This window comes from Phalacrocorax aristotelis, chromosome 1 (genome assembly GCF_949628215.1).
Source record: "Phalacrocorax aristotelis chromosome 1, bGulAri2.1, whole genome shotgun sequence".
NCBI lineage: Eukaryota > Metazoa > Chordata > Aves > Suliformes > Phalacrocoracidae > Phalacrocorax > Phalacrocorax aristotelis.
The window spans coordinates 211,433,370-211,459,507 of NC_134276.1; the positions used below are offsets into that span (position 1 = coordinate 211,433,370).

At 47.3% G+C, this 26,138-nt stretch overlaps 1 protein-coding gene across 1 annotated transcript; it reads left to right on the plus strand.

Annotated features, from left to right (window-relative positions):
* The first annotated feature begins 1,157 nt into the window (after window positions 1-1,157).
* PHYH (phytanoyl-CoA 2-hydroxylase) lies at window positions 1,158-14,010 on the plus strand. Its single transcript, XM_075081581.1, has 9 exons — window positions 1,158-1,500; window positions 5,319-5,374; window positions 5,950-6,060; window positions 6,180-6,345; window positions 7,027-7,108; window positions 8,915-9,096; window positions 9,279-9,428; window positions 10,728-10,859; window positions 12,977-14,010. The coding sequence occupies exons 1-9, from the start codon at window positions 1,405-1,407 to the stop codon at window positions 13,028-13,030; spliced, it is 1,029 nt and encodes a 342-aa protein (XP_074937682.1). The 5' UTR covers window positions 1,158-1,404; the 3' UTR covers window positions 13,031-14,010.
* The last annotated feature ends 12,128 nt before the right edge of the window (window positions 14,011-26,138 follow it).

A 26,138-nucleotide genomic window follows, 5' to 3' on the forward strand; every position in this document is an offset into this window, starting at 1 on the left:
CTGGGTTTGCTGCCCTCAGTTCACAGCTCCTCTCTACAATTCCTGCTCTCTCATCCAGATGTCCAACTTCTCCGTCTCCTGGGAGAGTAGGTGGGAGAGCAGCCTGCATGGGTGGACCTGGAGCAGGCAGCACGCTGCCTTCCTCCCAGCTTCATCCTCCTCAGAGCTCTTGCTTCTGTCCCCACCTCCCTGCAGCGCTTTTCTCCATCCTGGTCAGAGTCCCCCTGGCCCAGGGAAAGGGGAAAGATGAAGGACAGCAAATTCTAGCAGGAGACACCCCACCTTCCAGCAGCGCCCGTGTCACAGCGTAGGGCTTGATGGATGAATTGACTGCCACACCGGCGGCACAAGCCAGTCTGAGCCTTGCACAGGGGGCCCGAAGTCCGCTTTGCAGGAGCAGCGAGGCTCTGCAGTGCGGCGGCAGCAGGGGACATGTACAAAGATGGCAAAAATTGTCTTCTGGACTGTGCTGCAGGTCTTAGTTACAGGGCTGTTTTCAGTCCCTTAATATTCGTCTCCTCAAATGTGTCAGTTGATGCACTCACAGTGTTAATTAAGGCAGATGAGAGCGTGCTAAGGACAGTATATATTGAATATGCTGCTTCTAAGTGTGTCCCAGCCTCAGAGGAATACTAAGCCTCTACAGCTTATTTTTTGCAACTTCTGTTTGCAGCTGTCCAATTTTTTATGCTGCTTCTCCTTCTCCCTACCCCAGGTTTTTCCCTCTGGCCTTTTTTTTCCCTCCCTCCCTCCCCAGGTGCTGCTCTGCTCCTTTTGCTCTTTCCCCTCTTCCCTTACTCAAACGCACCGGAGCTTCCCCAGAAGGCTGGATGGAAAGGCCACCCAGCACAACACCCAGCCTCGGGTGTGGATTTGATGCAGCCTGCAGACAACCCAGATCTCTATCAGTGCAAATGAGGTACTTGTGGCAGAGTGTGTTTCCTGCCCGGGTGACAGTGGGGCGGTAAAAATCTCTCCGAACTGGTTCATGGAGGGATGAGGCAAGCTCTGACAGTCTCGTTAGAGACAGGAGATAAAGAAAATAACTGGCATCAGCCATGGGCTGTGCCCGAGCGCCAAGCGTGGCGCTCTGCACAGAGCTGATGAAATCCTTGCAGCTCAGTAAGTGCTGGCAGAGAAGGAGAAAAATCCGGGAAGGCGGGGGACGTGCGGAAGCGCGCACTGAGCTTTCCCCACGTACATTCCAGTCGCCACCAGGCCCTCCCATGTGCAAACCCAGCCAGCCCTCGGTTCCCGGCAGGGTTTCTGCGGCCTTTCTGAGCATGCACGGCTGCTGGCGCATGTGCGGCCGAGGCAAAGGCTGCGGGCTCCACGGGGCCCTGCTCCTCCCTGCCTGTGTTCACAGGGCGAGGCTGGGGACCGAGTGCTCCGGCTGCCCTGGGCATGATGGAGCAGCTCGGGAAGCGGTCGGGGCCAGCGGCTCGGCTGGACGCCATCCTCCGGCACCTCTCCCCACAGCTGGGATCAGCCCCTGCTCCTGTATCCTTTCCGATGTGGGGTGGGAGGGTGGGGGGAGCGGACGTTGGCGCCGTTGGGGTCAGGGCTCTGCTTCCTCCGCCCCAGCGAGCTTTGCACGTCGCTCCCCGCACCCTGCGTGCTTGTGCATGCGTGGGCACCGAGGAGGGGTTCGGTGGTGTTAGCCCCACAAGGGCACCCTGCCCAGGAAGGACACGGGGGCAACATCCCAGCCCTGTGCCCTGGTTACGGGGTGGTAACGTGTGGGGGGCCGTGCCCCATGCAGCCCCTTGGCGAGTGGGGATGCACCAGGGCAGCGCTTCCCCTGGCAGCCCTGACTGGTGCTTTGGGGTCAGCAGCCGTCCTGCCCCGAAGGCCTCTTGCTGCCTGGTGCTTTCCCCCTGAGCTTCAGCCCCACAACCTGTCAGGTGACGAGATGCATGTCTGATGGGCCAGCGGCCTCTTGGCAGCCCCGCCGGCACGTCTCCCCAGCACTCAACAGCGGGGTTACCTGTGGCAAATTTTCCTCCTTAGAGATACATGGGTTTGAGGGAGATAAACTCAGCAAGGCTTGGCAATTGCACAGCGAGTGGTCAGACTTTGTGGAGAGGTGCAGACTTGCCTGGTAGTCTAACAGCAGGAAAAATATGGAGGTTTGGTTTGTGAGTGGGAAAAGAGGTGGAAAAGTTGGAGGCTGTCAGCTTTACAATGGATCAGAGAAAGGAAACTGGGGCAGAAAGAAGTTTCATGTTGGTCTGTCCCACGTTTCTAAAAGTTAAATGAAGACTTCCTGCTGACGGTATTTTTTAAAGCTGCTGCCATAAATCTTGCTTCTTTTTTTGAAAAAAAAAAAAAAAAAAAGTAAATGCTGCTGATTCTTGGTGAGAGCTGAATGCTGACAAGTTACTTCTGAATTAGAATAAATTGGCAAAGAGGGTGTGATCGAACAGCATGTACACAGCAAATATATTAAAAATATGAAGATAGATGGATAGCAGTTGACTCAGACTGCCATGAGACAAAGGTGCAAGTAGGAACACAAAATTGGAAATAAATGCTAGGAAAAGCTCCCTGGTTCTAAGGAGAGGCACTGCATAAGCTGTTTTGTTTTTAAATGCAGCTACTGCTGCAGAGAGCTTTGGACAAAAGTATGACTAAATTGGGCAGGAACAAGAAAGGTGTGTTCATAAATGACAGAATTTAGTAAGAACTGATTTATTTGAGATACGTTACCTCAGTGCAGAGGTTTTGTTGTAATCTCTGGCTTAGTGAATTGGGTAGGACAGTCAATTTTCCTTCTGGAAAATGCCTCTGCTTTTATGAAGGGAGAAATGTCCAAATAGAAATGTCTCGATAGAGACATAAAATGTAAGAAGCACCTGAAGCTGGCGGGGTCTCTGCACTGCCCTGCTGGGGTGCAGATGTGTGCACCCACTGCTCTCTGCATAGTGAGCCCTGCAGCAGGGGTTAGCTGCCTTCTGCCAGCTCGCCCCAGGCTCCGGCCTTCGCAGCCTGGAGAAGAGATCCTCTCTGTTTATTTAAAATTAAACCAGCATAATAGAAAGTTTAATATTATCTTGTACATACATATTGTCCTCCTGTAGTTGCTTTTAGGGATCTGTATATTAGAGATCAGTGTATGTTGGTTGTCCTGGTTTGTTGGAAGACGAGTTATTTCTACAGAACAGTGTAAAAACTTGGCCTTCACAGAGTCCTTCCACATGGCCTCAGGAAGGAGAGGAAGCATCAGAAGGTGAAATGTGGCCCATTTTTCTCAGGAGCTTGGTGTAGGAGCCAGAGGGGAGCGCTGCAGTGGTAACACAAGCACTTACCTCCTCACAGAAGACAGCTGAGTAAAAGCCACATTCACGAGTGCCTGTAGAAGACCTCAATTCCTACAGCTGTGAAGTCACCTCAGGTGCTGCCTGGTTTGGGCCACTGGAAAAAAATGAGCACACCAACTGTAGAAGTGAAGGCTTCCTCAAAATGCAGGCAAACGGGACATTCAGAAAGCAACTGCTCCACTTGGGTGATTTGGGTCAAACCCTGATGGTGCTGGCAGAGCAGTGGCTGTCAGGCCAGGACCATCCCACCAGGTGACTGTGAGATGGTTTCTAGGAGAACTACACAAGTTTATTGTGCTTGTCTTAGATACACAGGAGTTTGCACCATCTCTTGACACTCTGCAGGGAGATGCTCTGGAAAAGCTCCTGGGGATCTTGAACCTCGCTGTGCCTTCTTCAGTCTGTGCAGGAGCATTCTTTTGCCTACGCAGTTGGCCAACATGTCTGTGAATACATTATTCCCAAAAAGGGGGTGTGTGAGGGGAAGGGAAAGGTTTAAATACTCCACATCCTCACCAAAATGAGCAGCTGGAGGTGGCAGCGCCTTCCCAGCCTGGCTGCTTCGTGTTTTCTGTTGTCCAAGCAACCCAAATTTGTCCTTTCAGCATTGCAAGGTGGCAAGAGCAAAACCAGTGAGAGGAAGAGGTGCTGCAAAGCCCAGGAGGAAGGTGTTCAAACGGGGTCCAGCGCTTGGTGGACTTGTCTGCTGTCCCCACTTTGTGGGAGGTGGAGGTGTGCTGAGGAGGGCACCACAACTGGGGTTCAACCAGCGCCTGTGTCTCCGTCAGCTGCCTCTGGACATTTAGGAGCCTGAATGGCCAGGGGTCCCATTTTCACTGAAAATGGACCTGAAATGTGGTGTGTGGAGCAGTAGTGCCCTCAGTCGTGGAAATTCTTGCTCTGAGACCTGCTGTGGTGGTTTCCACCTGGTCTCCCCATGTCCTCTTCCTTCCCACTCTCTCCCATTCAGTTCTCAGCACCTTTTCCTCCCTCTAGCTCATAATTTTTGCTACACCCCTGTCCATGTGCCATGTTTCTTCTCCCACCAGATAACATTTAAGCTTCCTGGTGTAGGGACCATAGATGCACTGGTTGCGATGAAGCGTATGTCTTATTCCAGAAGCACACATTCTTTTATGGCACATTTAAAGGGTAGTGGTGAGCAGTAGAGGAAAGTCTTTGGTTACATAAGACCCTGAAGCATGAGGGTCTCCAAACATGCATGTGCAGACCCAGAGATATGCACGAAATCGTTCTTGTTTTTGTCCTTGCCCCTAGGTGATGCTTCAATACCAGGCTCAAAGTTCTTGGGAGGCAAGTGGGGTTTGGTTGCTCTGTGGATAAGGATGCCTCTCTCTGCATAGGAGAACACAGCTGTGTTTATTTAAACCTGTTGAAATGAGTTGAGGTGGAGGACAAACCCATAGCTCTCCTCTCTTCATGCTCTCCCTATTAAGTTTGGGAGGGACTGGAGAGAAGGTGAGGGTTTGCACCACCACATGGGAATGGGAAGTCCCAGGTTCACCCCATATGACTTCTGGCTCTGAATTTGGTGCACCAATGTTAGGAGGGGAGAGGTGGGAGAAGCATCTCCAGGGGTCAGCACAGGGTTTGGGTACATTTGGCTGCTCTCTGGAGCATAGGAGGGGAAATAGGGCAAGTAAACATCTCTACTGAACATCTTATTGAGTGTCTTGATGTTCTGGGAGATGAGTTGAGGCCTGCGGATTATTCTGGAATCTCAGGCATTTTGTACTGACTTTTCTATATGCATGGACGAGACCATACTGTGCTGTTATTTTATATTTCTCTGCCAGATGTGCTACTCCAAAGGTGGAAAAGATACTTTTGGAAGCAAAATAAACAAGAACATGGACTGAAAGTCCAGCACAGCCCTTAGCTTTAAGATGAACTGCATTGTAGGATTCAGGAGGCATGTGTATGGAAGTTGTTATACTCTATTGTTCTTGAGTGTGTATTCCTTAATTTCCATCCCAGACAAGCATTCCTACTTCAGCCCAAGTTAGTGCTGTTCCTCAGCCACTGAGGTTTCGGTAAGCTCCATCTTCCTTTGTAGAGATGAAAAAAAAATAACCTGCAGAACTCAATTCTTTTTTCACCCTAGCACGCGTCTTGATCGCCAGACATTGTGTAGCCTTTGATTTTGCAAGGGTATATTCTTCTTTGTTTAACTGTAGTTTAATAGAAAAGCTTAACCATGCATCTTGAAAATGACTGAGTGGAAAATCTGATTGCAGAGATTGTTCTCCTGTGCTTCAGTATCTCTGTTGAGAGTAAAGCTGCTGCAGACCGATCCGAGCTTTCCTGCTCGCTTCTCCACTTTGGGAGGGCACAAGGGGGATGCTTTGAATTCTGTCACAGAAGCAGTGGGTGGCTGTGGGCAGAGATGCTGCACAGCCACGGACACACCGTGCTGGCGCTGCTGGGGCATGGGAAACACTGCACCCCTGCAGAGCCGAGGTGGACATGCGAGTGGGGAGGGGTTCTCACTGATTCTCCCCAGCAGCTGCCAATCCCCAGCATGGCACTGTCCTCCTGCCGGGTCTTGCCAATGCTGCTCTCATTGTTCTGCCTGGCCCAACTAATTTGTTTCTCCGCTGTGTCTCAGCTGTACCCTGGACAACAATGTCCTCACCACAGAGCAAAGGCAGTTCTATGAAGATAATGGGTATCTGCTCATTAAGAAGCTTGTTTCTGATGAAGACATTGAGCGCTTCAGGTACAGGGCACTTGCCTAAGGTGCTGGGGGGGTCTTGTGTGCAGCAGCATTGCGAGGGAGCTCTGGCAAGCTGGAGGAAGCTGGACTCTCCTAACACAGATGGTCCCTCTGCTTTGTAGGAAGGAGTTCGTCAGGATCTGTAAAAAAGAGGTGAATCCACCAGGAGCTATGATTATGAAAGACGAGACCCTGAGATCCCAGTATGGTCAATCTGAAAGAGTAGTTAATAAAGTGCAGGACTTTCAGGAAGACAAAGAGTTGTTCAGATACTGTACTCTGCCAGAGGTAAAAGAAATAAATAAGTAAGTAAATAAACAAAAAGGGGTGGTGGTGGTGGAAGAGCCTATATGAATGTATCTGTGTTTTAATGGCTATGCAAAGAAGATTTTTTTTGTTCTGCTGAAGCTATATCCTTTGTCCCTCAGACCCCTCTATGTCACTCCCATAAGTACATATGTGAGGAAGGAATATCAAGCCAATTTTAAGAGTGCTCTGCACAAACACAGGATGGATGGTGGCTAGGGCAGAAGACTTAAAGCAGTGCTCCTCTACTCCTGTGGTGCGGAGCCAGTCAGGAATGCAACTAGCCCAAATCGTGCCAGGCTAGTAGGATAGATCAGCAGCATTTTCTGAATGTCTTTTATCCAGGCAAAGCATCTTCTCTCTGGGCGGGTCCAGCTTTGTAGCCAATATTCATGCTGTGGCAGACAGCCAGAGCTTTGTGGAAGTACGACCCTTCCCATGTTTTCAGCCCCACCCAGCAGGGTGCTGCACCATCTTCTGCCTTGGCCTCCTACCACCATGCCCGTTTGTGTGTCGTGCTGGACCCTGCCTGCTGTCCTGCATCCCTCCATCCTCCTTCACCCTAGTCCTCAGCCAAACATCCAGGTCCCAGTGCCTCCACAGCAATCTTTCCTCTTGTCTTTCATGTTCTAATATTTTTTTCTAATATTTTATTCCCCATAGGTCCTCAAATACGTTGAGTGCTTCACAGGGCCAAACATCATGGCAATGCACACTATGCTAATAAATAAACTTCCAGATTCTGGTAAGGAAAACTTGGATAAGAGGAAAATAGAGAAAATGTTGTGTCTGTGCTGTCTATCTGGCCAAAATGGAACTTAGTGTTTTAGAAAAGCTGTTTGAAAAGAATGAGACAAATCAAAACCAAATAACTTTGAAAATTCATGAGGCCGCTTTGGTAATAGTTTGTTTTCTTTTAATCTTGGCTTAATGAGATAACATTGCTTGTCTTTCAATGTTCAGTGGATGTTTGTTCGCTAAAGGTGGTGGTTGTCTTGGCTTTACCACTCGTGTTCAAAGTGGGCAAGCGAGCTCCCTATTTCTGCAGCTGCACTTGCATAAAGGCCCAGGGTTTAAAACATCATGTGCTTTTCAAGCTCAGCCTTTCAAAGGTGTTGAAAACTAGTGCTTCTGTGGACGTCAGTAAAAGGCGATAAGTACAGAAATCCTTTGCTTGGAGTTTGTAGTCTCCTGACCTCACTGACAGTTGTTGCACACTCAGCACTTTGTTACGAAGATACTTGAATAGGTGCGAAAAGAAGGATTTTGAAGCCTGGCTTTGGTTCCTGCTGCTGGAAATTGAGATCATCATTCATACAGGGGAGATGGGCAGGGAGAGAGGAAGAGAACCAGACTAACCATATTACAGTTTTTTGTAGTAGCTTTGACTCTGCATAAGCTGTTTCAGTTTAGTGAAGTCGAGACCAGAGCTATATTTCTTATTCTCAGTTGTGTGGCTTCTGAGCAGATCCATAGCACATCAAGTTATTAAAATACTGAGTTTGTTCAAGTCATCTCCACTTGTCATCTTAAATACTCCACAGAAGGCTGTGTCATTTTGGTTTGGAAATTCAACGGGAGACCATACGCTTTTAAAGTAAAAACGAAACAATAACAGACAAGAAATGGGAAGCTGCTCCATATTTGCAAGGTCTCTGCTCAATATCTTTGAGGAGTACTTTAGGAGAGGTGCAGATCTCAGGAGAGTTTTCAAGGCTGCCTAAAGTCTAAGTAATATGAAAAATGAGGCAAGTGGAAACATCCTAACTATATCTCTTTGATCAGTGGCAAAATAAATATATAAATAATTTATAAAAGGCTGTTTTGGTGTGGGCGATACACTTCTGTTTCCATAGTTGGAAAACATGTAACAAGAAGTATCTTCAGAATGATTACACTTCATGGAGAAACGCCTCTAGGGCAAAGGCTAATAGAGTGCTGGGTAGACTGGGGAGGCTGCAGTCCATAAACTGAGTTTTGTTTTGGTTTTTGTTATGTTGTTTTGTGTGTTGTTTTTTTTTTTTGTTTAAAGAGGGCTAAACAAATGCATTGGGTGCATCACGGGCAGGGTTGATTCTGCTTGCAACACAGCGGTAGATCAAGTGACTACAGACAGCACAGCTGTTTGAAAGTCTCTGTACTGGGAAAGGTTTGTGCAACACTGTGCTGGTTAAAGTTCACGAAACTGGAGAGCAGCCAAAGTGAATGGTGAAAACTTGTCAGGAGGTCAGTGGTGGTAAAGGCCAGCGAACAGAGTCTTCCGAGGGTTTGCACAGCAGGGCAGCCCCCTGGGATTCACCATGTCCCTGTGCCATTGCTGACCCAAGAGCCACCACTGTGCCCTTGGTCCATCTTGGGATGGGGCATAAGCTCAGCCGTTTGGCTTCCAAGTCAGTGGTGGGCTGGAGCAGGCACTGAGTGAGTACACAAAGTCTCTCCAGTGCCACGCAGCAGCTTCTTAGGACATGTTACAAGTAGTGCAATAGTTTAACGGGAAGGGAAAGGCTGTGTCACGTTTGATGAAGTTGAAGGTTTTGAATCTGTGTTGCAGATAAACAGACTTTTCTCCACCCCATGCATCAGGACTTGCACTATTTCCCCTTCCGGCCTGCGGACCGCATCGTGTGCTCCTGGACCGCCATGGAGAGGGCCGACCAGGACAACGGCTGCCTGGTTGTGCAGCCAGGGACGCACAAGCAGCCCCTGAAGCCTCACGACTATCCAAAGTGGGAGGTAGAGCTGCACGGGGGCCTTGGGAAGGGCATGCATGAGGGGACCAGATTTTGGCTGGGCAGAGCTCACTGTGGAGGGATGATGCTTGTAGGAAAGCAGATCAGTAGCTGTCCCTCGCACTGAGAATCGGCACTTGCTCTAATTTTAGCTGAGTGATTTCAACTCCACTTTTTTTTTCCTAGGGTCAAGCCAACAAACTTTTCCATGGGCTGCTTGACGAGGATGAGAAGACTCCCAAGATTCACCTTGTCATGGAGAAAGGAGACACGGTGTTCTTCCATCCCCTGCTCATTCATGGCTCTGGGATAAACAAGACATCAGGTTTCCGGAAGGTAGGAAAACACCTCTTGATATAGCTTTTGATATTTTTGATTTTTTAAAACTAATCAAAATATCCCCAAACTTGCCAAGCTCATGAATAGGTGGGTGAACTTTTAAATGAGTTTTTAGCTTCCTAATATACTTTTACCTCTTTTTTAAAATTTTGAACACCTCTGTCTTTTGGGAGAAGAGCCTGCTGTGGGGCTGCTTGAGAAAAACAGAACTGGAGTACAAATTAGATGTTGAATCTATGTTTGAAGCCTGGCTGGCTGTACTTCCCTTTCAGCTGTCCCAAATATCAGGAGTGTCTCTAACTTTCTTCCCCCTGCCTTTGTGGTATCTCATCTCTGGATAGCAGGATCCTCCATCGTCCAATAAATAATATTTATTTATATGATAACATGACCCATTTTTCCAGTAAAGATTTGATTACCCATCATCTGTTTGTTTTGCATCATGATTATTTAACTGAAACAGGCAAGAGTGCCCTCCTTTGGAGGCCTGATCCTCTCTCAGAAGTGGATTCATCCAGTCACGTTAGGGAACTGTAGCCTCTAGTGTAGCCACTAGTAGCAGTGCAGCTATTTCCCCTCACGGCACCGTAACACAGGCTGCTCTGTTTTTATTTTGTTTTGCCTGCACCGACTACTATATGGCCCGTTCTTTCAGCCCCAGTAGCAGTTCAGTGGTGTGGAAATCCTTCCTCCTGCAATCCCGAAAGCAGGTACTGACAGTCTCCTCTGCTGGCTCCTTCCTGGCTAGTGGAGCAATAGTCCTGTTTAGTGCCCTGCAGAAAAACCTTTGAGGTCTGGCATGATCACCCTTGCAGCTAGCATAGCTCATGTAATGACAGAGCAGCTTTTTCTGATGGGGCATTTCTGTTTATTTCCTCTAGACTCTGCTTAAGCAAGAACCAATTACAAAATAAGTGGGTTGATGCGACTGTCTGGGTGCAAAAAGTAAGAGCCCGTACTGAACACACAGGTCTGCTCCAACCCTGACTTTCCCTATTCCCACTCTAGTTGCTGATATTCTGAGATCAAGTAGTACAGTTCATGCTGGGGGAGTGTTTAGGAGAGGAGGGAAGGAAGAAGAGTATGTCAGCAAGCAAGACACTTTCTCCAGCAAGAGTATTTCTCCAAGGGGACACTCTCAGGAGAGCGGGAGTGCTTAGAATGGAGGAAAGAATTTGCTGACATGAGCTGTAAGGAAGGGGTGGGGTGTCCACGGTCTGGGATGCACGAGATTTTTTTTCCACTGGTCATTCATAATCGATGTGGTAGTGAGCAATGTCCGATTTCTTCACGCAGAGTATAAGCTGTCACTTCGCCAGCTCAGAGTGCTACTACATTGACGTCAAGAACACAACCCAAGAGCACCTGGAGAAAGAATTGGTAGAAATGGTTCACAAGAAATACAACACGACTTCCGTGGAACTCAGGGTAAGACTTGGCTGTATGACTTCTGTTACAATCCAGGTCAGTTCCCTTTCCTAAGTCTCCCTCGTGTGACAGATTTGCGCTTTTTGCTATGCCCAGTTTGGCAGATCAAGCTGTGCCAAGCAGAGGTGCTTGGCAGAATAAAAGACCTGATGTTCAGAGGGTGACCAGCAGTCTTTTTTGGGGCCTGTTTGCTCATAAAGCTGTTTCTTGCTATGCTGGAGAAGAGACCTTGCTCTCTGGGCAGCCTCTTCACATCCCTTGAGCTTTAGAAGTTCCTCCTCCAGCTCTGCTTATCAAAACAGGTTTTGTGAGCATGCCTGGATCCCTTCCACTGCCAGCTGAGTTGGTGGAGATTAGATCAGCACTGTGTTATGCGACTGATGCTGTAGCATAAGTGAGGAGGAGCCACAGACTCTTCTGTCGTGATGGCTCAGCTCAGAGGCTGCTCACACCATTCGAGGGGGTCTAACTTCGCCCCGCTGGGGAGGGCTAACGTGGCAAGGCAGGAGTAGGGAGAAGTCCGTGCAAGCTTTGCCCTTCACTGCCTCTCCCAGTTCACTGTTTGTTGTGGGGAGTGTGTCTGAAGCAGAGCTCTTTCCAGTTATATTTGGACCGAACAATGTAAATAGGAAGATGTGGTCATCTCTTCCCTGAATTCGCAAGGACAAGAAGGTGCAGTAAACTCAGTGCCTGTCCACAGTTCATCTGTCCACAGATCTTAAAGTTTCCCCTCCTAATGGCAGGTGGATTTCCTTTTAAAGCAAGTAGCCACATCTGATGCAATAGTAGACTTGATTTTTTTTTTGTTGTTGTTAAACTTAATTCCACATCAATTGTTTAGACTTGAGGCTACAGCAGATATGTCAGCAGTGATATACATCTGCCTCAAAAAAAAAAAAAAGAAGGTAATAGAATCTTGCTGAATAACTGAAACCGTTGTGTAAAATAGAAAGCAAATCTAAATTCTTCAGAGATCCAGCCACTGAAAGAAAAATAAACCTCATTACTGGGTTGGAAATGATCTGAATTTCTTAATCCGCAGCAGTTCCCAAACATGTGCACAGCCAGTATCAAGGCAGTAAAGTCTAGATGTAACAGGCAGCATTTTTCTTTCAAAATGTACATATTTTACAGATATTGTAATAACTAGGGCTTTCTGGAGGAGAGGACTTTCTTCTTCACCCTTGAGGTTTTTGTTCTGTTTTGTTTCTTCCCCACAGCGTACCTGGATATGGTGGGGTGCCCACCTGTGTTTTGCAAGCCTGATCTTACATGCTGCCTGTAAAGCTACAGCTTGCTTGACTTTTGATTCCTGGAGTTATTTAGGTACACAGTGAAATCCGAAGTGGTGTGTAGTGAGGCTCTCTCCTCATGAGTGGGAATGAGGTTGTGCCCCTACAAGCCTCAGACGAGTCTCTGTTTTCGTGTAGCTTTAAGCTAGTTTTTAACCGGAGTCAGAGCTCGCTCCCAGAGGAGCGCCCAGCTCTTATATTTCACCTTCACAATGATAAGAACTAATTAATTCTCACACAGGGAAACTGAGGTAGGAGCTTGCCCAAGACTTACCAAGTCTGCATGAAGCAAACAGCGGTGGTCTTCTCTGCTTTAGTCTGCAGCAATGCCTGCCCAGCGCCTGATTTCTGGCTAAGGGCTTGTATTTGTATCTGTTATTTCCTGCTGTTTTCTGCTGCGCAAGGAATACTACTTGTTCACAGGAAGCAGTATGAAAGGTGTGGTCAGTTGGTGAGTTTTTTTGATCACCCAAAGGTGCACACGGGAGGGACTGTGTGCACAAGCAGGTGAGGGTCATGTTCTCTGTGCTGCTCATGCTTCCTCCTGCCGCCTTCCAGAATTGAACCACGGGCATCCTGCAGTCCGAGTCGCACCTGGAAGCAACCCGCGTCCCAGGGGTGGAGGTTGCACCTCTCTCTTAGTCAGGGCTGCATTTTAGTTTTCAACATTTAGGATTTGAAAGGATATTCAGTAGGTGTTTTGGTATGTTTTTGTGGGTAAGTAGCTAAGCTGGGAATGCTGTATCTATTTCCATCTCTGTAAAGTGGAATCCTGGCCACTCTTTCTGCTTAAGGATTTTCCTTTGTCTCATTTTTGTTTTGAAGGATATTTGGAACTTCCGAGCACGGCTTGTGCAAGGGGAAAGAATTAACCTGTAGAACAACCTCTGAAGAGCAGGATGGAAAGCACATGCCTGAGAATGAGCTTCTCTGATCGGAGGCAGGCAGAGTTGTGTGCTTTGTTGACCTCTGTGTTGGTAACTCAGCCAAATGCTGCATCGCAAAATCATTTTATCCTAATACAAAATAATTGCACTGAGGTTGAACAGCTGATGTACGTCAAAGAAAACCTAACCTAGAAGAACAGAGATTTGCTGTGGTTATCGTAGACAATCAAGGAATTAAGGTCTTGAAAGAACACCTTGATTTTCTTGATGTCTTCATTCTTGTTTTTTGAAAGCTTCTCACATGACATACCTTTGGAATGACGCTATCTAACGTAAGATTTTATGCAAGAATTTATGCAAAGGTATGTTTTTTAATATTTCCAACTACCTTTTCTATGCAAAAGAAATAATCAGAGTTTCACGCAAGCCCTCAGTATGAGCTTACATGGGAAGTCATTAGTACGGCTGATGAAGATGGGGATATTGGTACCAGCAGAATCAACGGTGTAAGGAACAGGATAAACGGGAAGCAGCGACCACTCACATAAAAAAAAAATGGGATTGATGGGCTGGAACATGATCGCTAGTAGAGTTCCTCAAACATGACCTGGTGTGGCATTGTATCTTACCGAGCAGCGCTGGCACAAGTGAAATGTGTGGCTGACAGGGTTGGGAGCCACTGGGCCAGCAAAGCAGCCTCCTGTTGGCCTTGCACAACCAGTCCAAGGCTGTGTGAAATGAGGGAGTCGTCCTTTGAGTCTGGTGGGTCTGGGAAAAGGTGCCTTTTGGTGCTGCCAGGTCAGGAAGGCGGTTGGATGCTCCTTAGATGGCACTTGGGGCAGGGTGGAGCAACATGCACTGAAATGATCCTCTCGCCTTTCACAATGTTTTTCCTTGCTTTCTGAAACATTCTTTTGATTTCAGAATCTATTTTTTGAAATACAGATTAAATCAGAGCAAAATTGTGTTCAAGGGCTGCGTTGTATTATTTCTGCCACTCAGAAATTCTGCCAGTGGGTGCATCACTGCATACCCCAGTGCAAAACGGCTCTTTCCACTCACCCCTTCTAACCAAAAAAGGTGCCAAAACAGCACCAAAGGCTGCACTGACAGGCTGTTGTGGCTCCTTCTGCTCTGTTATCTTGCAGCTCGGAAGGTCTCAGGCGAGACAGGAGATCAGGTGCGGTCCTGTTCTCAACCCCCAGGGCTCAGCGGTGTACTGCCTAGACAAGCGGCTGCAGGTCGAAGCCGTTGCAGTCATTTCATACAACACAGCATAATGCAGAGGAGAGATTTGTGCTTCCTCCTCTTCCTGCGGCATCTATGGGTTTTCTTTGTTGTTTGTATGCTTTTTAAATGAGGCAAGGTTTGAGCACAGTTACTGTGTTGGTCCTAACCCCTTGGTGGTGTGGTGAGGTCTCTGGGCTGTGGTTCCCACCTGGAGACAGACATATCCTCTTGTTGACCACAACAGCAAGAAGTCTGACTAGGGGGAGGCTTTAGGACAGACCCCAGCCCTGCTCAGTGGGTAATTTTGAGTATCCTGGATCCTGCATCTCTTCCGATGCCCTCTATATAACCCTGGCACTGATCCCACTCTTGAGGAGACGTGCCATTATGCCTCTCCAGACTTGGACCTCTCAGCCTGGTCTTTGCTTGCTGCATGGGCCCACGAGAATGACTTCCAGTGAGTTGGAGGCTCCTCTGTTGACTTTGCTGAGCTCTGGCTCACAGCCTAGCTGGTGCTCTCCTTGGGATTTTTGTGACGGCGTAAGAGTATCCATCCAGTTCAGGACAAGGCATTTGTGGAGAGACTCCACTGTCTGGTGTTATTCGTGTAGCTGAGTTGACTGCAGAGGGAGGTGTGACCACAGAGAAGAGCTACAGGTGTCCATCAGATTCCCAGAATTTCCAGACTGCGAATTTCTCTTACTTACAGCTGGGAGAGGGAAGAAAAGAATGAACTTTGGCTTTGTTTTTAAAAATTTTAGCATCTCTGCCTATGGATTTAGGCTTAAATTACCTCTTTCAGAAGAACAAATCAATCAAAGACCTCAAAGATCATCTAAACTCAGCAGTTTTCCCACCTGATGAGAGACTCATGTCCTCACTCATTCCTACAACAACAGGTCAAGGATAGTCCAGGGCCTGGGGAGGACTAAGCTCAGGCAAGCTCCCCTCGACTGTGTGCAGGGCCAGCTCAGCTGCATCCTTGCAATGCCAAGGAGTCTGATCCTTGCCCCCTGAAATGACCCTGGGCAGAGCCAGGTCCAGCAAGGCTTCTTGGCTCCTCAGCAAAGCTACATGCTCATGGGTGCAGGACCATGTCCCTGGGGGAGTAAGGATCTACAGCACTTCCTCACAGGATATTTGAGTAAGGGCTGGAGTCCAAAGGATGCTTCGTCAGTTCATGTAAATGTGACCTCCTGAGCGAGTGATCTACCTGGTAAGTGCTTTCTTGTTCCTATTCCCACCCACCCCAGCCAGCAGAGATCCTGCAGTCACAGGTTTCCAAAGCACATGCCCCACCAGTGGAAATTCAGCACCAGAAATTCACCTCAGTCTCCAAAACTGGGCTTTTTGGAGAAAAAACAAAACCGCAACAACCGTATATTTCTTAGGGTTTGGTTTCCTGGCAGTACGGTGCAGCTGATTTGAGCATGTCAGGCAGGTGACTGCAGAGGGAGCTGCCGCTGCAGGAGAGCTGCGAGGTCTTACCCGCCTTCAGGTCCAAACTCCTCCTCCTCCTCCTTTGAATTGTCACCACGGCAGCAGGATGGGGAGAAGGAGAGGAAAAGCAATGATTAACCAAATCACCTGCTGCCCCAAACTTATTTTTTTCCAGGAGAAAACCTGCCCAGTGTGCTGCAGCCCCATGAAGAATAAGTGAAGGAACCCAAGTGCTGTTCCCAAACACACTGGCCATCCCTCACTGATTTTGGCAATCCCAAAGTATCAAGCTGTTTCCATGAGAAAGGGTATTTTGTTGTTGTTGTTATTAACCTGTGAAAAGCTCATGTGAAAATAAGGAAAAGCCCTGCCAAAAGAAGGACCAAGTTCAGCCTGTGGCCTCCACCTTTGCTGGAGTCAGAAGAGACTGAAGGAAAGCTGACCCCGAAATGAGAACATGCTGTATTGGCTTGCCCTGGATCCTGGTGCACTGCAAAAGTCAGGTTGTGTTGGAGAATCAGAGGTGGACGTATGAGATTTTGCAGAGCTCTTGAGCTGTTGCCCTGGCAGTCACCCATCTCTGGCAATGCCTTGGCATATACTGCAGCAGAGAAAGTGCTGGTCCGCGTTGCTCCTATGGCAGCATCTAGAGGTGGTTCGTTTGTGCTTCTTTTTTATTTTGGATAAAACCGCTGATAATAGGTCCACCCTCATGAACAACTCAACCAGGTTCGTTTGCGGCACGGATCTGCCTAGCTTTGGTTTACTTACAATATATTACTGTAGCATAAACCATCTTTTTTTCTATTGTTTTTTCCGCTGTAGATCCTAAAATGTGTTGAATGCTTCACAGGGCCAAATATAATGGCCACGCAGATGATGCTGATAAATAAACTTCCAGATCCTGGTAAGCAGAGCTCCAGGGAGAGGGAAATGCGGAAGTTGTTACGTATGCTGGGTTGCCTTGTATTTAACTGAAGCTGCACTTAACCTTTAAGAAGAGCTTCTTGAATTGAATTAAAAACAATTCTGAATATATATGAAGTTATTTTGTTAACGCTGTGTTTTAGTTTAGTCCTGGCTTGATGGGATACACTTCCTATCATTCAGTTTCCTGTAGTTTCCTCCTCACACATTGGGAGGTACGTGCGTGCCTCCTAAATTGAAATGCTGCTATATCTAACTACGTGTTACGTCTAAAACAGTCTTTCCAACTAATTTAATACATTTTGGCAGTTTAGGTCTTTGTACCATGTTAATTGTCCCTCAACTACTTTTTTTTTTTTAAAAAAAAAGCAGCATTCAGGTTTCAAAAAGGAGGATGCAAGAATCAGACACCGAGCTGCTTATTCAGCTGTCAGCACTTGCACGAAGCCCCACTGTTTAAGACACATTTTTGGCTTGTCATTTCCCATGTGTTGAAAATAAGTGCTTCCTGGAGCTTGGTAAAAGACAGTAAAGGCAGAGAAGATCCCTTGCTTAGAGTTTATATGCTATTTTCCAGACTAACAGTTCAGACATGTCAAATTGAGTCTGACTCCTGACCTTGCTGACAGTGGTTGCACGCTCAGTGCTTTGATATGAAGACAAGTGAATAGGTGCCAGCGGAAGGATTTTGAATCCTGGCTTTGGCTTGCAGTGCTGCAGATCAAAGTCTTACTTCATACAAGAGAAATGAGGGGGAAAAGGAAGTTTAATTAATTACACTACAGTTTTTTCAAAGTTGATTTTACTCTCCATAAGCTTTTGCAGCTCCGCAGGGCTGAGACTGAGCTGTTTTGAGTTCTGATGTGTTGAGCTTCTGCGCAGGCACAGAGTATGTTGAGTTATTAAAACACTCAGTTTGTTCATGCCATTCCCAACAACTTTGCAGAGCAGCTATGGACCCAAGAACCATGTTTGGGGTCTCACTGTGCCATAGAGTGAGGTTTAAACTAATTTGGCCTTGGAACTAAGTGCCAACAAGGAGCCTTCTTAGAGACAGGGCTTCACCTGCAGCTTTGGAGCAGCTTTGGAGCAGCTTCTCTGGACACATTACCACCATAAGTGACGTGATGTTCCCAAGGACAATTCTGTATCACATCTAAAGTGCATGAAGAGCCTTTTCAGTGCAATGACCTGCATTCCCCATGTTTCAGGTGACCTGAGTTCTCGCCACCCCATGCATCAGGACTTGCACTATTTCCCCTTCCGGCCTGCGGACCGCATCGTGTGCTCCTGGACCGCCATGGAGAGGGCTGACCAGGACAACGGCTGCCTGGTTGTGCAGCCAGGGACGCACAAGCAGCCCCTGGAGCCTCACGACTATCCAAAGTGGGAGGTAGAGCCACACGGGGGCCTTGGGAAGGGCACACATGAGGGGCCTGCATTTTGTACACTCTACACAGTCTGTGTCTGGGAAGCTGGCTGTTACAACTTGGTCTTTGTTCACAATGATCAACCATTTTTCTCCGTTCTCACCAAGTCTGAAGACACCTTCTCCTTCTCTGAATTTGTTCCTGCCAGGCAAGCATGCTTATTTTCCTCTAGAGGAAAACTGGATGATAAACGATTGGCCAGAATTTAATTCAAGCAATACTTTTCTCCTAAGCAAGGATGCTTCCTGACCTGGCCCAGTGTTGGTGACGGTTGTGCTTGGACCGGGAGGCTGGTCTTGAACCCCAGAGGTGGCATCAGGCAACACTTGTGGGGCTCCTTTGTGCTCTTCTCTGTTGTCTCCAGTGGAAAGAAGTTCTTAGTTGTTTGAATTCAACTTCAGAAAGCAGATGAAGACCATTTTAGTTGTGAGATGGGGATTTCTCACAGAGGTTTGCAAGTCAAGAAAGAAAGTGAGCAGAGAAGTCCTATCATATGTGCGTATGAGGTGCAACTGGGGAAGCTGAGCTACCTGTGAGATGTGCAAAGATGATCCAGAAAGCAGAGTGGGCCATTCTAGTTCTTTATAAATGAGTCTTTATAACTGATTAGCAAGGCTTGCAGGCGAACATGCAGCCTCTTCATCATGTATATTGAATGTAGTATCTTCAGGAAAGAAAATTAGGAACTGCCTTTGCATCTCTTCTTCTACACTGAGAAACTGGCGGTGTTCTAATTTTACTGAATTATTTTGACTCTTCCTTGGTTTCTAGAGTCCACCAATCAAATTTTTTCATGGGCTGCTGGATTATGATGAGAAGGGTCCCAGGGTTCACGTTGTCATGCAGAAGGGAGACACACTGTTCTTCCATCCCCTGCTTATTCAGGGCTCTGGAGCAAACAAGACGTCAGGTTTCCGGAAGGTAGGAAACCACCTCCAGACACAGCTGTCAATATTTGTTTAGCTGCTAAACACCATCAAAGCCTTCTTAACTAAGATCTGATTACAAAATAAGTAGGTTGATGCGACTGTGCAGGGTAGGAACCCTTAAGGACACACAGGTCTGCTCTGACCCCGACTCCTCTGATTGCCACTCTGGTTGTTTGTGATCTGAGATCAAGCAGGTAAAGTATTGCTTTAGGTCACGTGTGTCCATAATCCAGGATGCACAAGCTTTTTTCCACCATAATCAATGTGGTAGTGAGCGATGCCCGTTTTCTTCACGCAGAGTATAAGCTGTCACTTCGCCAGCTCAAAGTGCTACTACACTGATGTCAAGAACATGATCCAAGAGCACCTGGAGAAATAAGTGATTGAATTTGGACATGCAAAATACAAAGTGCCTTCTGCCTCAGTCCCTGCAGTAATCTTAAATCATGACCTTATTTTGTAACTAGCAAGAATTTTTGGCCATTTAGCTGACAAGGCTGCTTCTTAATGCCTGGCTGCCTGTGCTGGAGGAGTGCCCTTCCTCTCCAGGCAGCTCCTTCACGTCTCTGGAAAGCAGCGGAGGAGCATTGCAAGTTCCTCCTCCAGCTCTGCTCATCACTATTCCCACCTCTGAGCTGCCAAAATTGACTTAATCCACACGCCTCTGTAACTTTCAGTGCGAATCAGCCCAGCTAGGGCAAACTTAGGGCAGCAGCTGTTTAGGTGACTCTAACCCAATACGCAGGGAGGACAGTTTATTCAGTACCCAGCTGTGGCGTTTTCTCTGCAAACCACATCAATCCAACGAGCCTTTTAGCGTATTTCAAGTGTGGGTTTGTGCACTGGGATTTGTAGCTTTCTATTTGATTTCGTGTTGTCTCTGCTTTTCCATTGGAGATGTTGAAGAGACAATGAATAGGTTAACAGGTATTTTATGAACACACGGCCAAACAGACACGCTCATGCCAGGAATAAGCAGGAAACGCTGTATCCAAATATGGTGGCTTCGAAGAATTTTGGGTTTTTTAGTTTTGTTTTTTTAACACAGGGTATCTGGAATATGCGAGCAAAGGTCGTGTAAGGAAAAAGAATTAATCTTTAAAGTGGCCTCTGAAGACCAGGATGGAAAACATGTGCTTGAGCATCAGCTTCTGAGCAGACAGATTTATGTGCTTTTGGCCCTCAGTGTAAGAAACCGACCCAAATACTGCATTACAAAAGCATTTTATGCTAATACAAAATAGTTGCTCTGAGGCTGAACAGCTGATGTACTTCAGAGAAAACCCGACCTACAAAAACAGATTTGCTGTGGTTATTTTAGGTAATCAAAGAATGATGATGAGAGATGTGCTTTGCTTCTTGATTATTTTTTTCTAATTTCTCTCTTGATATACTTTTGGGCTGATGCTCTAGTAATGTAAGGGTATTAATAATCTTAATAGAATGATAATAATTATTATAGTTAGGTGAAATTAATATTATTTATATAAGATTCTATGCATTATTATGTTTTTAAGGTTTCTAACAAAGTTTTTCCATGCCAAGTAAACACAGTGAATCAGTTTCATGCCAAGTTTTGGTATGAGCTCCCCCGGGAAGTCATGAGTACAGGTGATGAAGACGTGGATTTTATTTTTATTTTTATTTTTGAAATAAAGACTGAATTGGAGCAAAACCATGTAGGGCGGCTGCGTTGTATTATTTCTATAGTTCAGAAATTCTGCCAATGGGCGTGTGGTTGAATAACCAAAGAAGTGAACCCTGGAAAGGTGGTGTTTGGTCTGAGAAGCTCAGGATGCTGCAGCTGAGTCACCCAAACCCCAGATAACGCCTGCCTGTGTCCTGCCTGTCTTGCAGGACGCCTGGGTGACGGGGCACAGGGCAGCTGAGAGCAAGCCCGGTGCTCCTGCCGCTGAGCCCTCCCGGTGCGCTTTGCAGGACGGGGGAGCAGTTCAGGGATGGCTCTTTATTCCAGGAAATGCCGCTGCAGTTCAGCTCGATGCTCTGGCGTGCTGGGGTGTACTTCTGGTGTGCGAGGCTGGACCCCCTCTCCCGAAGGCCTCTGGCCCCGTGGGAGTTTGGCTTTACCGCCATTACTTTCTCCAGAAATCATCAGGGCATATTAATGAGTCCAGAGATGGTACACGCCACTGTGGCACCATATTTTAGTGCAGTTATGAGTCTTTTTGCTAACATTAAAGTCAATCATCTCCTTGTTGTGCGCTAAGGCCATTTTTTCTACTTTTAAATCCTGGCAAGCCATTCTTGACTCTACTATAGCCTTTGCTCACAGCTATGGCAATGCTCAAACCAGTCTGGAGGCAGCTTTGGGTAAACCATCTGCCACGCTCTCTTCATCTCCTCCCTGCGTGACCATCCTGGTCCAAGCCCATGTCCTGGCTTCCACGCTGTTATAGCCAAATTTTCAGAAATCAGGGTATCGGTGCAGCAGTAGCTGAGTTACGCGGTGTCTGTGACTGTCCTAAGGAATTAGTACATGAGCTATAAAACAAGCTGCATCTGAAGGCCTAGGGACATCTTGTGTAAGGAAAAAGGGCATGTGTGTATTTATCAAAAGGTTTTGTTTATTTTTTTAATACAGACTTTCGTTGAGCAACAGGCTCAACAAGGCTTTGCCTTGGATGGTACAAACAGACCTGGCCCTGATTTTATCATTGCTGCATCCTCCCCTTGGGTGTTTCCCCTCCTGATTGTAGTTCAAAGCTGACAAGAGAGGGGAACACGGAGCTAGGGAACGTTTTGCAGAGAGGTGGTATTTGCTCCTCCGGGGCAGTGGGTGGATGCCCCCTCTGCACCCATGGCCAGCTGCCCTCCTGCTGGGGCGCAGGGTGATGCTCTGCGGGGGACACACACCTTCCCTCAGCACCCTCCGGCCCTGAAACGCAGGGGAAATGGGGAAATGCTCTCTTCAGGGCTGTTGGCAGAGACTTGAGCTGGAGAGGCATTTTCCACAAAATAATTTTGAGGAAGGTTTTGTTCCATCACAGTAATGGCCTGGAAGTCCTGATTTGCACAACAGCTAAAATGTTGTTCGTGTCATTTGCAGAACACCTTTCCCCTGACACACGCAGTCCTGCCTTGCCTGTCCTTTTTCTTTTTCCCTTTACTTTTTGGTGCACGCGCTCTCTCCCTCTCTCTCACCCCTCTTGCTCTCTAGCTTTACCTTCTCCTATAGCATGTACCTTTATTTTTCCTTTCTCGCTCTCTTTCCTCATTCATTCTCTTTCTCCCTTTCTCTTACTTTCCTTTTCTGTACTTTTTCTCTCGCCCATTTGGTCTGTAAGCATCATCTTCTCGTTTTTCTTTTTTTTTATAGAAAAAGGAATTGTTTCCATTATATGTTTTGCCTCCCTGCTTGTTTCAAGGCTCCCTAATTTTATGTGTTTCCAGACCACCAAAGCTGCGTTTCTCCCGGGAGCGACAGACACCCAAATGGCCGCAGGGACACACGTGCTTAAAGTCGAAGCCCCGGTTCTCCAGCGAAGGGGGGTGTCGCAAATACAGATCGGTGGCTATGGCCCGCTACACCAAATTGTCACAAATACAACCTTGTGAATCCTGCCAACTACACCAAATTGTTGGGAATATGCTTTGATACACAGCTTTGGTTAGCAATTTGAGATTTATTAATATTTTTGAGATAGATCACAGTATTAGGTTGTATAATTCTTAACAGCATCAGACGATTTAAAACAGCAATTTGATGGAAGTTTTTACAATCAACATAGAGAGTTAAAGATTCAAGAATGGCAAGGTTCATGCTATTACATACATGGAAGAAATGCACAAAGAAAAGCTGACGTATACTTGGGTTAGAATGATTGTGAGGGCTTGTGGATGCAGGGGATAAGGAGGACCCTCCCGCTGAGTCATGAGGTTCAGAACAGACCCCCTTGCTTTCTAAACTTCTTTCAGAGAGAAGTCTAGGTGCGGCTGGGTCCAATCTTAGTCTCAGACTTCATCAATGATTTATGTGAATAGGGATAATCTATATATATACGTAAGGTCAAATTGCACACACCCCCTCCCCCCCCCCAGATTAATTTGTGAATAAAATTTCTCTTTTTGTGACTTTCATAAATTACTCATTTTTATATGCCGGCCTTCATCAGCGCACGGCCAGTGACCCTCGTGAAATCAGGGCTTTGAGTCCTCGCAAAATCATCAGCAGATGATCCTTCAGTCCTTGCGAAATCTGCCGAGAGGCGTCCCAGCCCAGGGGGAGACAGAGGGTCACACAGCCCGCTGCGGTCCCGGAGAGCTCAAAGGGTCTCTCTTGGATCGCTAGTTATAGGCTCGAGATGATCGGCTTTGGTCAGTATTTTACATTCTGCACACGAGTCAGGGAGCAGAGGGCCCAGGTGTGGCCAGAGGCTGCCTGGCGCCCAAGCCTCTGTGACCAAGATAACACCACAGTAGGGCTCACCGTGGGACCTCAGAGCGGCCCAGAGGGGCTGCAGCACCACAGGGGGTCCCGGCCGTCCCACTGCAGCAGGTGCCCTCCTGCCCCCGCTCGCCCCACATCCGCAGCCCCAGAGATCTGTGGGCCCCTGCTACCTGCAGGATCACTGGCAAAGGCAAGGGCTGACGGAGGGTGACCAGACCAGAGCACAGCAGAGTTGTCATTTCTCCAACACCTCCCACAGACCAGTTTGGGCTGGAGGGCAGAGGTTTTGCCAGGCCCATCTATGTCCATAGGCCTTGGTTGCATTTTTGGCCTCGATGATTACTCTGCCTCACAAGTGGTCCTAAGTGTATTAACCCCATTGACCCCTCTTGTGACACTGATTACATGTTCGGCAGTGTCTGGGGGGTGGCCTTTTTTTTTTCTTAAAGATTGAGTTCCAGAAATTCTCTGGTTCACACGAGGATTTCAAGAGTTAGAGAAAAATAGGAAGCAGAAATCTTCTTCCCCCAGTGTTTCCAAATACTGAAGTTTGAAAAAAATAGAATGCCCCTCAAAAAAAAAACAACCTAGAAAGGGTGAGAAAATGGGATCTTAAAGCTTCAGAACCACAAGAGGGAAATGAAGAAAAATCCCATTTAATTATAGTTTTAGCCCTCACGATTCTTTAAGCTGGTTTCACTGATGTGATAAGGTTTGTTCCTAATATTCAGCAGTTGAAAAAGCTGCTGCTGGCCAGGTTTACTAACAAAAAACATATGTGCTCTCACACTTAGGCTTGAGGTTTGGCTTGGGAACTTTCCAGATGTTCAGCTTCGGTCTTCACCAATGGTTTCTATTGCTGCGTGAAAAAGGATTTTTCTCAAAGAGGTATTCCATTCTTAATCCCAAAACTATAGGAAAAAATTCAGCCCAACCTTTCCCAGAAATCTCCCTTCCAGGCTAACACTTGGCATGGGAAATTTCACCCCCAAAAAGGACTTCTCAAAAGCAGCAACAGCAAAAACAAGAGCATGAGAAAACATTTATTGCCACTGTTCCCAAGCAATTTCTAGGCCAAGAGCCCCCACGTTCAACTGCTGCCTTCTTTTAGGAGCAGAGCAGCAGCTTCAGGGATGAAAGAGCACTGAGATTTTTGGGAGGGATTTACATAACTCACTGAATCTAACCAAGACGTTCAAGTACTTTATCACTAGGATCTCCACAGGCCTGAATGAAACCAGGCCGACAGCATTAGGCGGGTTTAACACACAGGGCACACAAGTCTTGGCATGTGCTAGCAAGTAACTGAGGCCTTAATTTAGGAAGTTAATTAAGACCCCGTGTAATTACAGCCCACGGCACATTCTGTGTTGGTGGTGTATGGGACGGGCTCAGACACAGGAGCACCAGGTGCCGTGATTTGCATGCGATGGGCTCCCATCCAGCCCCTGACCTCCTCTAAGCCACCCAATTTACTCCAGCTTTGCAAGGGAAGGAGGAACCTGTTAATTTTATGCTTGTTCATGCCCAATGTCAGGTGTCCTCCCCTAAAATCAGCACAGCCAACATGTGCTGAGCTACCTGGGGTCACAGCGCAGGCGCCCACCTGGCGAGCACTCCCTATGGGGACGGCAGCCTGCACCAAGGTTGCTCAGCTTCATGTTTGCACATGTACCCCGTCCCCTGCGCCTTTCCCAGCCCCTACCTGTGCCTGGATAACCAGCCCAGGCATCTCCTTTCTCCAGCCCTTAGCTGCTGTAGGGAGAAAGAGGGAGCAATTACCTTTCCTGTGCAAAAACATCCCCCTCTCCTTGCTCTGGTTACTCCCCTGCTCATTGTCCGTGCACGCAGTGTGGGTACCCTGAAGCCAGAGCTCCTCCTCTCTTGACTCGAAGTCTATGAAGACAGAACAGAAAAATACAAGATAAACAGCTGTGCTGGAGAGGAAACTGCGTGACACGTTGATACGGCAGCAAGTCCGGCTGCCTGTGCCGGGAGCTGTCAGGCAGCCAGCAAAAGGCATAAGCAAACACCAGGCCAGGTAGGAAAGTCTGGAAGAAATCTAACAGCAAGGTGCAAACTCTACAGTGAAAATAGTTGTGCAGAAGCCAGGGCCCCAGAGACACCCTTCCCTCTGCATTTGCCTGTCACCCTAAAAGTCAGGTTTTGAGCTGTTGTCTAAGGGACAACGAATAAAGGCTATTTTGCCATTTTTGAGTCACTGTTAGTCATATAAATAGAAAAGAGCACTGATCCCTCAGGCTGTTTTTTCAGCCAGCAGCGGAGGACCCCAGCTGCACCCTGAGGCTCTCCGACATGAGCATCACAGGGCTGCTTTGGGGGCAAAATGCAACAGGCTCTGCAACACAGCTTTGCATGGGAAATGAGACTAAGAGAAAAGTTTTGCCTGCGCTCTTGTTCCACACATACTTAATTTTGGGAAGGAAAAGCCGGGCACCAAGTGGGTTGGGAAAACTAAAATGATGTGAAATGGCTGGGTGAGCCCAGCTTGCGGGGGCACTGCACGTGACGGCCCGAGAGACCACTGCACAGGGGCTGCCATCAAACACTGACGGGCAAAAGGGAAGGTCCTTTAGCAGTGTATTTGTTGTGAAAGGCTATTAAGTTTTCATTAAGCTGATTTTAGTCAAGAGTTAATAAGCCTAAACTGGTTAGTGCAGAGGGAGAAGATGCTAAAGGTTTAATTTTTCTTCAAAGTATTTGTAAAAATCCAAG